The sequence below is a fragment of the Anastrepha ludens genome, chromosome 6 (assembly GCF_028408465.1).
Source record: "Anastrepha ludens isolate Willacy chromosome 6, idAnaLude1.1, whole genome shotgun sequence".
Taxonomy (NCBI): domain Eukaryota; kingdom Metazoa; phylum Arthropoda; class Insecta; order Diptera; family Tephritidae; genus Anastrepha; species Anastrepha ludens.
In genome coordinates this window covers 56,996,720-57,011,302 of record NC_071502.1, presented here as the reverse complement: position 1 = coordinate 57,011,302, position 14,583 = coordinate 56,996,720, and the positions used below count along the sequence as shown (strand labels likewise).

Genomic DNA, 14,583 nt, shown 5'->3' with positions numbered 1-14,583 from the left:
GAAGTACGCAAAAATGGTCAAACTATCGCGCATCTATTTTGTTTTTTAATTTTGCACCACCTTGTATGACATTAAAATAAAATGTTTTCAGCGCCAGTCTCGCTTTTTGATAGCTACACTTCGTATATAGCGCTTAAGCGACGCATGGATAAGTGCCTAACTCGTCAAGTGAATTGCCTTTTTCAAAGGAGTGTTACCTAAATGAGACTCTCACATACCTACCGTGAAGTTTAAAACCATGCTTAGGCTACACTTTTTACTTTTCTAAACTTTTTTCAAAACCATTTGTCAGGGTCTATTTGTAATCTCATTTATAAATTCATACGAAGTGAAATGGATCGGTCTTTTTATTATTATTTTTGAATTCAAATACATATACACATATACCTACATATGTACATACATATTGGCAAGCAATTTTTTTAGTTTATTATTGTAAAACGGAACAGTGGAAAACAAACAAAAATGGGAAGGGAAACAAAAAAGGGAATATACAACAAAACACACAGGAAGGCAAATTGCAATCGCTGCAAAAATTGAGCCACATGAATCGAGCGTGTTTATATTGCTTTGTCTGGCACTGCTGATAGCGTTATTTTTCATTTCATTCCGTTTGATTTTGTTTAGCTTTTTACTCTTACTTTTTTCCTTTTTTATTTTCCATTTTTTTCGTACCTCAGGTGTTGTTAGCAACTTTCCTGAGTCGCAAACGAATATTCGTATTTTATACGTCGAAGCGTTCGCAGCGTTCTTGAGATAAAGCAATAAAAATACTATAGTGAAATATAGTAAATAAAAAGAAATATTAAATTTAGCCAGACACAGGTTGGAGTAGAAAAATAATAATTTGTTGGTGCAAAAATTAACTAAACTGTAATTTTAAGCCGAACCGCAAGTAAAATATTACCAAATAACTGAAAAAAAGAAACATTAAATAATACAAAAGAAAATATAAAAATAAATATCGCAGCGATCTGGCGTTGTCGCAACGCTAAGTGCAACTTGGTGTGACGCAGTCCGCCGTTTGTGGGGCGAAAGAAGAAAATTAATTGCAATTCGCAAGATTTGTGCAATAATTGTGATATCGCGCGCGCGTTTGGCTGTGAGTGTGTTTGTGTGTGTGCGATATATTGTAGCAGAAAATAAATCAAATTTGTAATTCAAATGCCGCTAAATTGCTTATGCATTGACTTAATTGTTTTATAAAAACTAAGAAAAAAAAAATTCAAAACATTATCTCATACAAATTCACCCAGCTACTCAGTCAGCTGGTTAAAGTCGTTACGCTCACTACATGCATATGTACATACATATAAGTCGTAGAAATTAAAATTCAAGCCACTAGTGTCGCAGCGTTTGCGCCTTAATTAACAGTTAATTGAATTATATATTTAAATGAAATGCCCACCTAAGTGACATATTTTTTCTCGATCTACTTTTACAAAATTACATCAGCGTTGCAATATTGCATAAAAAGAATAAGACTTGTGTAGACGAATTGCGTAGGCAATCTACAGCGCAGTCTTTGACATAGTCGTATAAATATACATATAAATAAAATTTGTACTGCAATCAGAAACATACATACATAAAAACTGTGCAAGTGCTATAATAAAGTGCGCAACGACAAAATGTTGAAAATATTCAAGAGCAAGAAAGACAAGTTGCCAAAATCGGAAATCATCACCTGTGAACCGCAGGTGACCAAAGAACCGCGCACGAAATGCGGTAAACCGCTGGTGTTGGACAACACACGATGGGAGGCAAGTATTGATTGAAATTGAAATGTTTTTTTAAATAAAATTTAAATTGCAAGATTATAATGGAATAATAAAAAATTATGTAATATAAATTTAGTTTCATTGAAATACAGTACGAACCGTAATTACTCGATTTTCGCATATTATACTCGTAAAGCATAGCTTATTAAACATTTTAATCTAGGTGGCATTTTGTCAACTATTCTCCAACATAAAAGCTCACTTTATCAGGTCGATTAGCACATTTTTAGTTTAAAAAAAGTTTGTTAAGCTCTTGAGCCGAAATATTATACTTAATATATTAGTTTAAGGGCCCGTACACGACACCAGCATGCTAGTCTCATCAAGAGATTGTGTCAGACGATTGCTTGTGTTGGTGCCTGTGGTGTGATTGTGCCAGTTGTCCGTGCAATATGAAAACGAGTTTGATATTTCTATGATTAAGCCAGCATGCTTGTATCATGTGTTTTTAATTTAGCTCACTGAAGAAGAATTTTTCAAATAGTAAACATAACTTTGCACGCTTTTCTTGTTTATAGATAATAGACATTAGAAGAATTGCCGTACAAATTTTGTAAAAAATTGAATATTGTATTGTACAAGCGTGCTGGTGATGAAGTGATATGTGGATCGAGTTGGATAGCACAATCACCAGCATGCTTTGGTGTCATGTATGAGCCTTTTTAGTGAAGTGAAGTGACATTTAATTACATGGGCGATAGAAGAAAGGCTTAACATGGCTGAACGGTGTTTACAGCCTTGAAACAAAATATTAGATTTTTATTCCAACCTTGCCATAGTTCAGTTACCTAGCACATTATCGGTGTCAGGGAGTTGGAAATTGAAAAAATTCAAGGACCCTTTAAAGTTGGGAATAGTTGATCGGTTCGGTTAATAAAACTCACTTTATTAGATAGATGAGGAAACGGTTCAAAGATTTTTATTATATGACTGTTTTATTTGCCAAAACTTCAACAAAATAGTACATTTTTCGCCAACCCTAACTAGCGAATTCATCTCATTTGTAAGGTGTGAAAAAGTCATAATGTATTAATGAAAATAAATTTGATTTTCATTGCAATACAGTACGAAATATAATTCCCAGATTTTTCGTACACTATACAACATAACTTGTATATTATAAGGACCCAGATTTATATCCGGCTACGGACCATCACTCCAGCAGCATTCCTCAAACATTTATGGGGAATTTTTATGCCGTTACAACAACAACAAGCCACCCGTAAATTATAATATTGACTTCGTGGAACTAGAGACTAAAAAAAACTTGTTGTTTCATAAAAAAATTGTTTCACAAAATAATTTTCGTTGCTTATTTTTTTTCTTTACTGAGTGTAACAATTTCATGATCTCAATTTTAATTAAGGAATTCGTTAGTACGGTATAAAAAATTGCATATAATACCTAAAAAGTTTGGTCTAAATACAAGGTTATTATAAGTTGATCGTTTTGGCACTCTATCACTCACCTTTGACTGAAATGCGTTAGTAGCAGCAACTTTGAACAACAAAAAAACAATCCCTAATTATGGTGCCACACCTAAATACATCATACCAAACTTGTCACTATTGGCGATGTGTTGACTTCGGGAAAATCATGTGTAGGTTCCCTAATCTCTAATTGTGGTAGTTTCATTTGTCAACATAACCCCTGAAAGGAAAGCGCCTTGTCAGAAAAGATAATCTTTAGACTAAATGAGTTGTTCTATGACCCTAACCCATTACTCATTTACCCTTAATTGCATTATTTTGGCCTCATCTTCTTTGTACTGGACTTACCGGTTCAAAATAAGTTTGCAATGGTGGCCCTGTTGCTCTAACGTAAACCAGTTCATCTTAGTCAACGGGAGAGAGTCAAAATAATTAGTAGAAAAGACTAGTCCAGTGTTAAATCAACTTGTAATTTTAAAAGGTTTTCGTATTAGGACCATCCTGATACATGGTGGTGGCGCAAAATTAGTCACCCCATCGGAGGGTTTATAATTTTTGAAAATGGCGTCGTATGTCAATCATACTTGGCACTCAAATAAAGATTTCCATCACTCAAAATAATTTATTTTATTTAGTAAAAACTTTATTCAAAAACAATATTGGAAGATTAGTTTTGCGCCACTCAATAAGAGTGAATAACCGATAGGCGACCGCACCTTAAACCTGCAACTTAAAATTATTATTTTTAATGGCAGACACATTAGGAAGAGCTATCGAAAATGAGTCATAGACCATAAATTGGAGAAAATCTCAACCCAAATTTGGTCGAATTTGTTTTATTATTTAAGAAATTTTCGCTTTTTGTAAACGAGCGACAAATTTTAATAATTTCTATTATTTATTACTATTGAAAAAGTAGCTAACATAGTAAGCACTGCAAAGGAAATCCGAATATATGATTTTTGAATTTGCCTATTTTTCTTTTGTTACATATTTTTAGTAGTTAGTCGTTTATAATAAACCTTTGAAGTAACACGCAACGTTTGATTTTCGGCTCTGTTGATAACATTTAATTTTGGAAAACAGTTCTTGCAATATGATGTGACATTTAGACTTACTTTCAAATATACAACTTTTAGTCCCACAGAAGAAGCTATGCGATGTAAAAGCCTCTTGGTCTCTGTGGTCTTATGAAGATTTTTATGAATTTCGGTCATAAACAATAAGCGAAAAATCTCTTGAATCAAATCGCTTAAACAAGATAATAAAATAAGTAAGAATATTATTCTACGTTGAAATTTGTGAGAATCTCTATTAAGTGATTTCCGGAAGCGTAATAGTTCTGTGAAATATTTCAGTAAAAAGAATAAAAACCCCTGTTGCAGATATTTATATCCACAATACATTTGATTTACAACAGCTCTTAGCTTTATTTACATGTTTTTCTCTATCTTCTGTATTGTTAGAATTCCTAAGAACTCGGAATGGCTAATAGAAAATTACTCATGCAATGCCGTCACTGTTAAATACTTACAATGGCGAGCATAACTGAGTGAATTATGTTTGTTTTGCAATATTTAGGATGTGCTTCGAGTTAGAATTTATTCGTTATTTTTTTTTTTGCATATTTTTCAACTTTATGTGAAATTAAGAAAAGTTTAACAAATTTTTATCACAATTTTGAACTTTTTATTTTGAAGTTTTTTTTTAGAAAATTTTCGTAAATGTGTTTCATGAAACTTTTGTGAAATAAGTACAGGGTTAAGTGGATAAAAAATCGCTTGGATTTTTAATAATTTTTTTTCCGATCGCTATTTTCACTTTACTGCGTATAAAAATGAATTTCTTGCGCAAAAACCGTCAGCGAATTTTATTTAAGTCAACTCGATTTTTTAGCTATTGAAAACTTGCACTTTATGCCAAAATTCAATGGGCTATACTAGTGATGGGCAAACTTAGCACATTTGCACTGTGCAGCAGCGTGTGCTTCTGCGTGCGTAAAAGTGCTAGGTAAAGGGGGATAACAAAGCACAGGGAAGAAACAGAAAAATTGAGCGAGTTGTGTATGTGTTTGTACCCTGAATGAGAGAGCAATTATTCATGAATTCTTACCAGGGATGCCAACTTTTAACTTCATATCAACAAATTTCTAAAAAATCAGGTTTTTTTTGGTACATTTTTCTTCAATAACTAAATTTAATACATATTACACTTTCTATTATAATAATGAATTAAGATAATGAACAACAATAAACAAGCAATTAAACATTTCAAAAGTTCGCGTAATACTGTTTTTTAATTGCTAGATGTAAAGAAGATTAAGGCCTCTGAAAATATTTCATTTGAGACTAAATTAAAATCTTACATATTGGAAAGCAATGACAGTTAAATCTTCAATAACATTGATCACTGCATATACTGACGAATCTGTAAATTATTCACACTTATCTTATGATTACTTAAGTGGCTTTTGAGATCGGATATATTTTTTTAAATTGAGCTAAGAAATCCAGAAAATCAATTTTTTTAGCAAATTACTTTATAAAACTGCAAACTCTCTTCAGCTACCGAAGTTTGTCGAATGTTTCAGAATTTTTAGCTACTGAATGATACCATTTTTTCTTTTATTTTTCATAAAAAGATTGATTGATAACTAATTTTGCCCATCTAAATCCAATACACTCTGATATGCAGAACTGCAAATAAAAATACACAACCAAGAGTATATACTTATGTATATAAATTATAAATAATAAAATCAACAATGCCCAAAATTAATTCCCACATTTAACAACTGCGGCAACTCTTACTCATAAGTTTTGACATTTCATAAATAAAATCAGTTTTTTCGTGATTTCTTCATTTTTCGACGATATTTTTTGAGACCGTAAGTTACATATTGTTGTCGCATAAAAAACCACTAATATTAAGTGTATTTGTATGGTGTGGATGCAGTGAAAGTGCTGAAAATTCTATTTAAAAATTTGAAACGGCGAACGTCAAAACAAAGTGCACAGTGTTCATCTGCCGACAAAAACATAAATTTATTTCTAATGTGTAATATATTACTCTGTTTTAACTTTTAATTTATATAAACAAAGTTAAATAACCGTGACCTCAAATAAAAGAACATTGTTAAATTTGAATCCGAAGTGGAGTGTAACTTTTTATGCAAATATGTAGACGGAGAATCACAATGCCTTGTATGTGAAAAACGTGTGGTGTGTAAGGTTTTTAACATAAAGAGACATTATGAGCTGCACAGGAGTGATTATGATGAATATGTAGGAAAAGAAAGGAAAAGTATATACAAATCCTTAAGTCTAAACGAAGAGCCCGATTCGATGTGCCAAATTACAGAAGGTCGGAAAAATTCAAATTATTAAAATTTTTTTATTGTAATTTCTTAGGAAAGCGAAGATTACGTTGTAGATGCAAAGCGTGCAACTTATGAAATCGCGTTAAACCTTGTTCGTGAGAATCGTGCATTTTCGGATGGCGAATTGGTGAAGTTTTGTATATTAAAAGCAGTAGGAATTTTGTCCCCTTATCTAGTAGAACTATAAGCAGACGAGTAGATGAAATGACGGAAATTACAGAATCGCAGTTAAAAGAGCGTATAAAATCATTCACAGCGATTTCATTGGCAATTGACAAAAGTACAGATATATCCGACATATCCCAATTAGCAATTTTTATCCGAGGAGTTGATGCCCACCTAAATATAATATATGTGAAGAACTTTTGGACATTATTCCAGTGACAGGGACGACTAAAGGTGAAGATTTATTTCAATGTGTTAATGAGTGTACTGAACGTATGGGTGTATCATGACGAAAAGTGGTTTGCGTTGCCACCGATGGCGCGAAATCCATGAGCGGATGCAAACAAATTTCTCTAATCATTTTTGTGTACTTTGTCATACTGTGCGCATTGCCATATGCGTGTGATTTGAATTTGAGAGCAACTAAGTACTCACGAAGAATACCCACTCTGCTAGGATAATTTCCTCAATGTTTTTTGAAAAAATCCTCTATTTTTTTTAATGGAAACATGTATAAATTGTCCTTTTTAACAAAATAAAATGTATAACATCCATTGTTTAAATAAAACATGGCTGGTTGAGATTACTGTTCGCTGTTGTGACCAGCATTCTTCAAAAAAAAATGCACTAATATAAAAACATACGATATACATACATACTTATATGTAAACGAAGACAATTTTTTCATTCAGAAAAATATACACCGATTTGTCAGTACAAATTTATCTCCACATACAATAGTTTAGCAACTATGAAACTTTGACATGCGAATATTCAAACTTCTTGATTATAAAATCGCCTATGCTTCTTGGTTACAAAAATTATAAAAGTAAATAAAATAGAAATTTGCAAAGATGATGTTAATATTCAAAGAAGCGTTTCCAATAAAAAAAAACCAAAAGTATTTTATTATTTAATATGAACGATCAACACTTCGAAATCCCTTAACATGGAATGAAGTCCCCTTATCTGGTAACTTTGTTATTGGCAAAGCTTCACTCTCTGTTTTACAAACACATATGCGTTGCTCAGAAGTGATTAATATACGTACACGCCTATTGCTTACCCTTCTAATGTAAGTTTGTCGCCCCCCCATCTAGCACTTTGCTAGCACGCTCTGCTGCGAGCGTGCCACGCTGCTGCCCGTCCCTAGGCTATACAACTGCATATTCGAAGGTTGGTTTTTAATTCAGATTCAAAAGTTAGAAATATATAGAAGAAAATCGGTTAAACTTTTCAAAAATTTTTATAAATCGTGAAAGTTTGAATTGAAGAATGAACAGTAGTAAAAAAAAAATAAAAAAAAAACCATTATGCTCGCTACTGTACATATATACATTATATCTACATAACACTTTTGCTGCATTATCATATTTTTATTTAATTTAAATTTGAGTTGATGACGAGTTATCGTTACTGATATTCACCCTCTATGCCAAAAAAATTATGTTAACTTTTAGAAATAAAAGCTACTTATGGCGTAATGTTTTAGAAAGTTTTTGAATCCAATATAAGTAGCTGAATATCAAACCAGTGTGGAAAATGCCGGATCAGAAGATAGATTAATAAATAATATTTGCCACAAAATACACCTTGGCAACTTACTTTTTTTAAACAGCCCAAGTTTTTTGAGTACAGGGCGTGAGTGATTGTCTCAAATATCTCCTCTTAGGTGTTTTGGTATGCATCTTGATGCTGTCTTTCTAATGAAGGGATTATTTCCTACAATTTTATGCCGCCTCTGAAAGGTAAATGCTATATTTGTGAGAACCCTTTCGACGACAGAAATGCTCCCGAAGATTTCGTACTATCGTTATTAGAAAAAACTCTATCATTTGATGATCTTCGTGAATCGGGAGAGGCTACGCACGTTTACTTTAGTACAGCGTATGACCCAATCTTAGACATAGATAAGTAATTGAAAACCCTAATTCTTATGAATTTTTTTTGTGTAATAAATATAAATTTTAAATAGAAAAGTTCTGCGTTCTGAAAACTCAAAAGCTCAAGTTCAACTGTATCACCCTGTATGTTATTACATTTTGGTCAAAGTATCGTCCTTCAAGCTGTCTCTAGAATCACTGATTTTTTTGTGTCGATCTGCGCATAAATGGGTTTCTTATTTGAAAGGAAGAATTTAGTAGAAAACTTTTTCTCCGAAGACTAAGCTATCTCGGTTTTGGTTTTGGTTTTGTAAGATAAAAGTAGTGAAATGAGACACAAGTGCTATTTATAGTAACTAAAAATAAGTACTCTTAATTTTTTTTAAAGATATCTAATATTTCTTTTTATCTATTTTTAAGTTGTTTGTATTTTTCTTATATTATAAAAATACTATATTTATATATATATATATTCTACTTATACATACATACATACATCGATTTGTATCTCAGTAATGACGCATAAACCGATCCTTGTCAGTCAAGTTGATGGAATCTTACGTGTCATTTCCTTGTCCTTGATTAAATACCACTTATATTCTTCTAGTGGGCATTGTTGTAGCCATTTCATTTAACAAATAAATAAATTTCCATTATCTTATCATTTATTCTCTGATAATAAAGTTTTCTGACTAAGCAGTCATCAATTATTTTTGTTTTTGAGAATATCTTAAAACAGTAATACTCTCTATTTACATTGCATTTATTAATTAAATGTTTTCAAATTGAATTATATCGCCCATGAAAGTAAATATTCTATACAAACAGACACTTCATATATAGTACATGTGTGTTTATTTGCACTATGCTTATTTATGTGATTACTACTTGTATTTAACTCTTCTGTGGGCACCTGGTAGACTAGCCAGACTAATTTCAATTTTGATTAAATTTTTGTTAGAGCTAATGATAAACTACTGAATTCATATTCCATGACATCCTCAACTCACACTTTCTACAAAGAAGAAATTTAAATTACACCGTATAATTCAAGGCGCATTTATTGAAAGTGGTGACACTAGACCAACAACAATATTTTGTACGTTTGATTGTCACGGCAAGGTATCGGCGCGAAGTAGAAAACAAAAAATTAATTCGCCTTGCTTTATTCTGTGCTGACAGCTACATGGACACAGCGAAAGTAAAAAAAACAAATCAGCTGATTTACCAACACCACCTTTAATAGATTCGCCTTGGTATAATTTTATTTTTGAACCAGAAAAGCGGCCATATAATTCTGAAAATATGTACATAATGAGTGGCTTACTTCTGTAGTGGGTCAAAGTTTCCAAATTTTTATTATAGATAGAAAGCTATATTACCTATAAAAACTGATTAAGTCATTTCCTTACAGAAATATTGCCAATGTTCTATATCAGGTATGCCCAACGCCAATGCATGCCTTTTTTGCGAATAAGTAAATGTTCACAGCGAGTTATTTTGGGAAAATGAATTTTATTCTTCGAACATAAGCTCAAAGCTAAAACTATGGCCCATTAATCAATAACTTATTACCTAAGAATATAAGTTCTAATGCTTTACAGTTTTTGAAGTATCGCGCCCCCTTGCAGTTTACTTCCAACATCATCGCACTCTTCACAATTGTCCAAATATATTTTTTTTAAGTAATTACTAATTTATTGTTAGCAACTGCTTAGTTGAGATTTCCCCAACGACATGATTTCTTATTAACAGTTGTTATTATTTTACATGGCATTGCATTAACATCGGTATCGCGCAAATATAATTTACATAAACAAAATGTTTTTAACATAACATTAGATTAACATTATACCTATCACGCGCACGTAACAGGCGCAAGCATTGCAGATTATTTTTGTGCAACATAGTAATACTCCCAGGCACTGTCAACAGGAACCTATTTTTTTAAGAAATTGTCCGAAAAGTCCCTTCAGGTATACTAAAATACTTATCAGATGAATTTATTGGTGGTTACCAAATACATAAAAGCCGTCAATATAAGCGTTTTTTCGTAATTCACAGAAATACTTGTCTACCTTCTGAATTTTATGGTTGCTTTTCTGTTGTGCCAAAAACAAATATGTTGTTATTTTACTTATTGTATTATACGATGAACAATGATGTCCATGTATTTCGGTCAATATTCGAAATTCTCAATATCGAAGTCAAATTTGTAATTTCTAGAAGTGTCAAAAAGAAATGTTTTTGTGCATTTATTTGTGAATGTTTCACTTTATTGTGATTTCACGTTATTTTTGATTTGTTTGCCTAATATGGAGGGGCAACAGCAGAACTTCGAAGATGGGTTGATCCAAGTCTGCGGGCTTCGACGTAGTGGTAAATATTTAGTAGTTCTAAGAGAAAATAGCAAACGCCAATGATTTTTGCGCACCTGGATGATTAACTCCTTGAGCGGAAATGACGAGTCCAGCTCGTCAGAGACTTTCCTGAACAAACTGACAATAAACATTGTATGTACTATAGTATATAACAATAAACATTCATACAAATATTATTTTTAATAATAACAAATTATTTAGCAACAAAACCGTAAGTTTCTATATAAATCCCTCCTCTTAACACTAGTCTTAAGTGTTTCATTTCCAAAGAGCAATTAGCTTAAAGGAGGTTGACCTCTGGAGGCAGTCTTTCAAGGAACATAGTATCATTTTCGAGCAGTTAACACCGTATTACTCCGAACTTCGAACAGATCTCTCTATCCGCAAAATAGAGTTTGGGGGTCGCGCCAGGGCAATCTTTCCAAATAGGCAGGATTGGATCGAGTCGAAAATCTGCACCGAAGCTTGCACCTTTGTCTTCACTGACGGTTCCAAGATGGAATCGTGAGTCGGAGCAGGGGTTTTCTCTAAATCAACCAATTTATCTATCTCCTTTAAACTGCCGAGCACTGCTAGTGTTTTTAAAGCAGAAGTCTTTGGGATCCTGCAGGCATGTAAAATGCTTAGGGAACGCGGGAGCGAGGGAGATATTAAAATTTTCTCCGATAGTCATGCCGTGTGCAGGTAACATTTCTCTGATCTGTATTCCAAGATATAGGAACATAGAGGGAAATGAAATTGCTTCTTGAAGAGCTTGCCAGGAAGGGGACTGAATCGGCCTCAGAGACCTCCTACCCGGTCATCGGCATCCCCCTGACGGTTGTTAAAAGGGAACTGCACAAATTATTTCTCAGGAATGCACAGAAAAGATGAACTCCATTTCCTCATGTGCTATTTCGAAAACCCTTTGGCCGCATTACAATATGCGGAGGACTCAGAAAGTCCTTTGGACTCCTCGCCATTCAATTTCCAAACTCGTAGCTGTGTTTACCGGTCACTGGGCGATCGGCACACACGCGGAAAAGCTAGAGTTAGCATTTAGCCGCCACTGCAGAAGCTGGGGGGCCTTTCTCTGTAAATGCCTGGGTTTGGCAGCTGGACGATTAAGATCACTCCTTGGTGCTTCTTGGGTGCTCCTTTCTTCGATAGCTCGGGGCAGTGCACCAACCTAAATCCTATCAATATTCTCCATTATATCAACAACTCTGGCTGGCTATAGATATCTGCCTGTTGGAGGTCTCATAATGATATCAAAACAGCGTTTTAGTGCTACTTGAGTACTTCCAGACTGGCACTTCAACCATTTCACCTACCTCCATTTCAATTGAAATTTTTTCGAGGAAAATGGCTTCAATAATATTTGTCAATAGAAATGAAAAGAAAAGCAACGGTCTTGTGTGATTCTTACAATCGGGTCAACCCAACAAAACTACCTAAAGTGAGGAAAAGCCTCAAGTGGAAAGTAAGCTTTTTGCTTACCGATGTATGGAAAACATTTAGTCTTCCGATTTTCCGGCCAATGATGTCATACAAGATGTCATCGATATCGATGTCAGAACATCGATGGCCAACCGACACAGCTGCACAAACAACTGGCATTGGCTTAATTTTCACCACCATTTTGCAACGATACTGCATATTATCACATGACACAATTGAAGTCGATGAGCAATACGTGTTTCCTTGCACGCTTTTTGTTTTTTCCTCTTTTTGCAGCTAACACATGCACACATTTTTATGTACCTCCAGCCTCATAAACTTACTATTCACACAAACATATTAAAAAAATACCCTAATATTTAATTATTACCCTTTTTCCTCTACGGTTTGTCCCGACGGTACGTAGGTGGTTCAACTACAACGTTTATAGTGAGTGCCCACCGCAGGGTTAATGCAGTGCCAAAAAAAAAACTTATCTTATCGAAAATTGGACTCTATAAAATCTAATTGACGTAGTTGCGTCAAATGCCATATATGTTTGTATGTATGTACATATGTAAATAACTTAATATACTTTTATCAGATTATTATTTCCCTCTACTTTTTCACTATTTGTGTTTCGCTTAATAAAATTTTATACGTGTAACCCTTACTGTTTCGAAATAAGTAAGAATTTCACAAATTTACTGCTGCAAAAATTTCCCAAGTTCTGCCCATAAATGTTAGGTAGTTATTATGAGTAGAGGCGCACTTAGCCCCCTTTTTTCGCTTGAATGAAGTTTAGAATATTACATCGGTCGACACGATTCTTGGGTCTGGCTTCTGAATGTCAAATTTTGGTTTCTTTTGCGTTACGAGAAGGAAAAAACAATTGTTTTAATTTAAATTTGCTTTTTTAGAAACCAGAGAAATTTTTCCATTTTTTAGGAAAAATTACCGTTTTTTCATTACTTTGTTATAAATTACAAACAACAATTTTTTTGCTGAACATCGGAGTCTTTTTAATTCAAGAACGATGATTAATAGCAATAAAATTAAAGTAGAATAATGAAAAAATTAAATTCGATAGCGATTATTCTTAGTGATTTTCTTATGTTTGTATGGACTGTTTCATATTAAACCCCTTATCGACGTAAAACAGACAAAAGCGAACTTGAAAAGCTAAGAATGGATAATTTGCTGCTTCTCGATGCCTATCATTCACATTTTTTAATTGAAACCAGAAAAAAGTATTTTTTTGTCAATTTGAAATCACTTTCGGAGATAACAGTAATGCGTCTTAGCCAGAGGGGTGCATTGGCAGACGTTATATTTAGCAATCTTTTCATCAATCAATTTCATATTTCTCATTACGGCTGCGATGAAAGTCGTTGAAGTGAAAGCTTTTCCTTTTGCAATGTAAACCAAGGCACATTAAACAGGAGCAAATACAACAAACAAGAGCAATGTATTATATAATATTTGTTTGCTTTTGGTCTCTAAAATGCCGACATCTATAAGCAAAGATGACAGTTAAGAGTAATTTAAACAGAATTTTACAATTTAGAGACCAAATAAATAGAAAAAATAAAAATAAAATTACACCGGCCACTGGACTTATGGAGAGAAGAGGCGGTTCAAATTCAGAAATGTATGTAGATTGTTGGACTCAAATTTCTTTTCATCAAGAGCCAGAAAAATCTGGCCATCCTATGTATGGGTTCCAGCCAATGAAATTTAGTTGTTGTAGCTGTCTTTGTTATTGTTGTAAGTCATAAGACGTTCCCTATAAATTGTCTGGCAATGCGATGTACAAGTAACATACCTTGGTAAGATATAAATGTTTGCAAGAAGATAATACACGGCCACATTTTGAGCAGAGCTCCCTCAGAGTAAAGTGGTTCACTTACATACTTTCTATTTTGGATAAATGATGACACAAAGGTGCATCATATAGAAGAGGTTTTTTTTTTATTTTTTGTAGCAATATCGTCTCATCAATGGGCCGGCCTGAGCGCTGATCGCCTTTTTTACATATACAAGACCACTTATAAATTATTCTTTTGCCTGGTCGAGAGTCCCGTAAACGTATGACATCTGCTCCATAATAATCTACGAAGGTTTCCTTTCCTTAGTAAAAAAAAC

General features: G+C 33.3%; 1 protein-coding gene across 7 annotated transcripts in view; it reads left to right on the top strand.

The window, feature by feature from the left end:
• LOC128866718 (ubiquitin-conjugating enzyme E2 W) overlaps nt 1-14,583 on the top strand; it is an 83,543-nt gene that overhangs the window by 62,569 nt on the left and 6,391 nt on the right. For 4 of the 7 annotated variants that reach the window (XM_054107656.1, XM_054107654.1, XM_054107652.1 and 1 more), the window contains exon 2: nt 1,456-1,763. The exons of the other annotated variants lie outside the window; for them this stretch is intronic. In XM_054107656.1, the coding sequence (XP_053963631.1) occupies nt 1,632-1,763 (132 nt within the window). In that variant the 5' untranslated portion in view covers nt 1,456-1,631. The remainder of the gene's footprint in view (nt 1-1,455; nt 1,764-14,583) is intronic. 7 annotated transcript variants of the gene reach the window in all.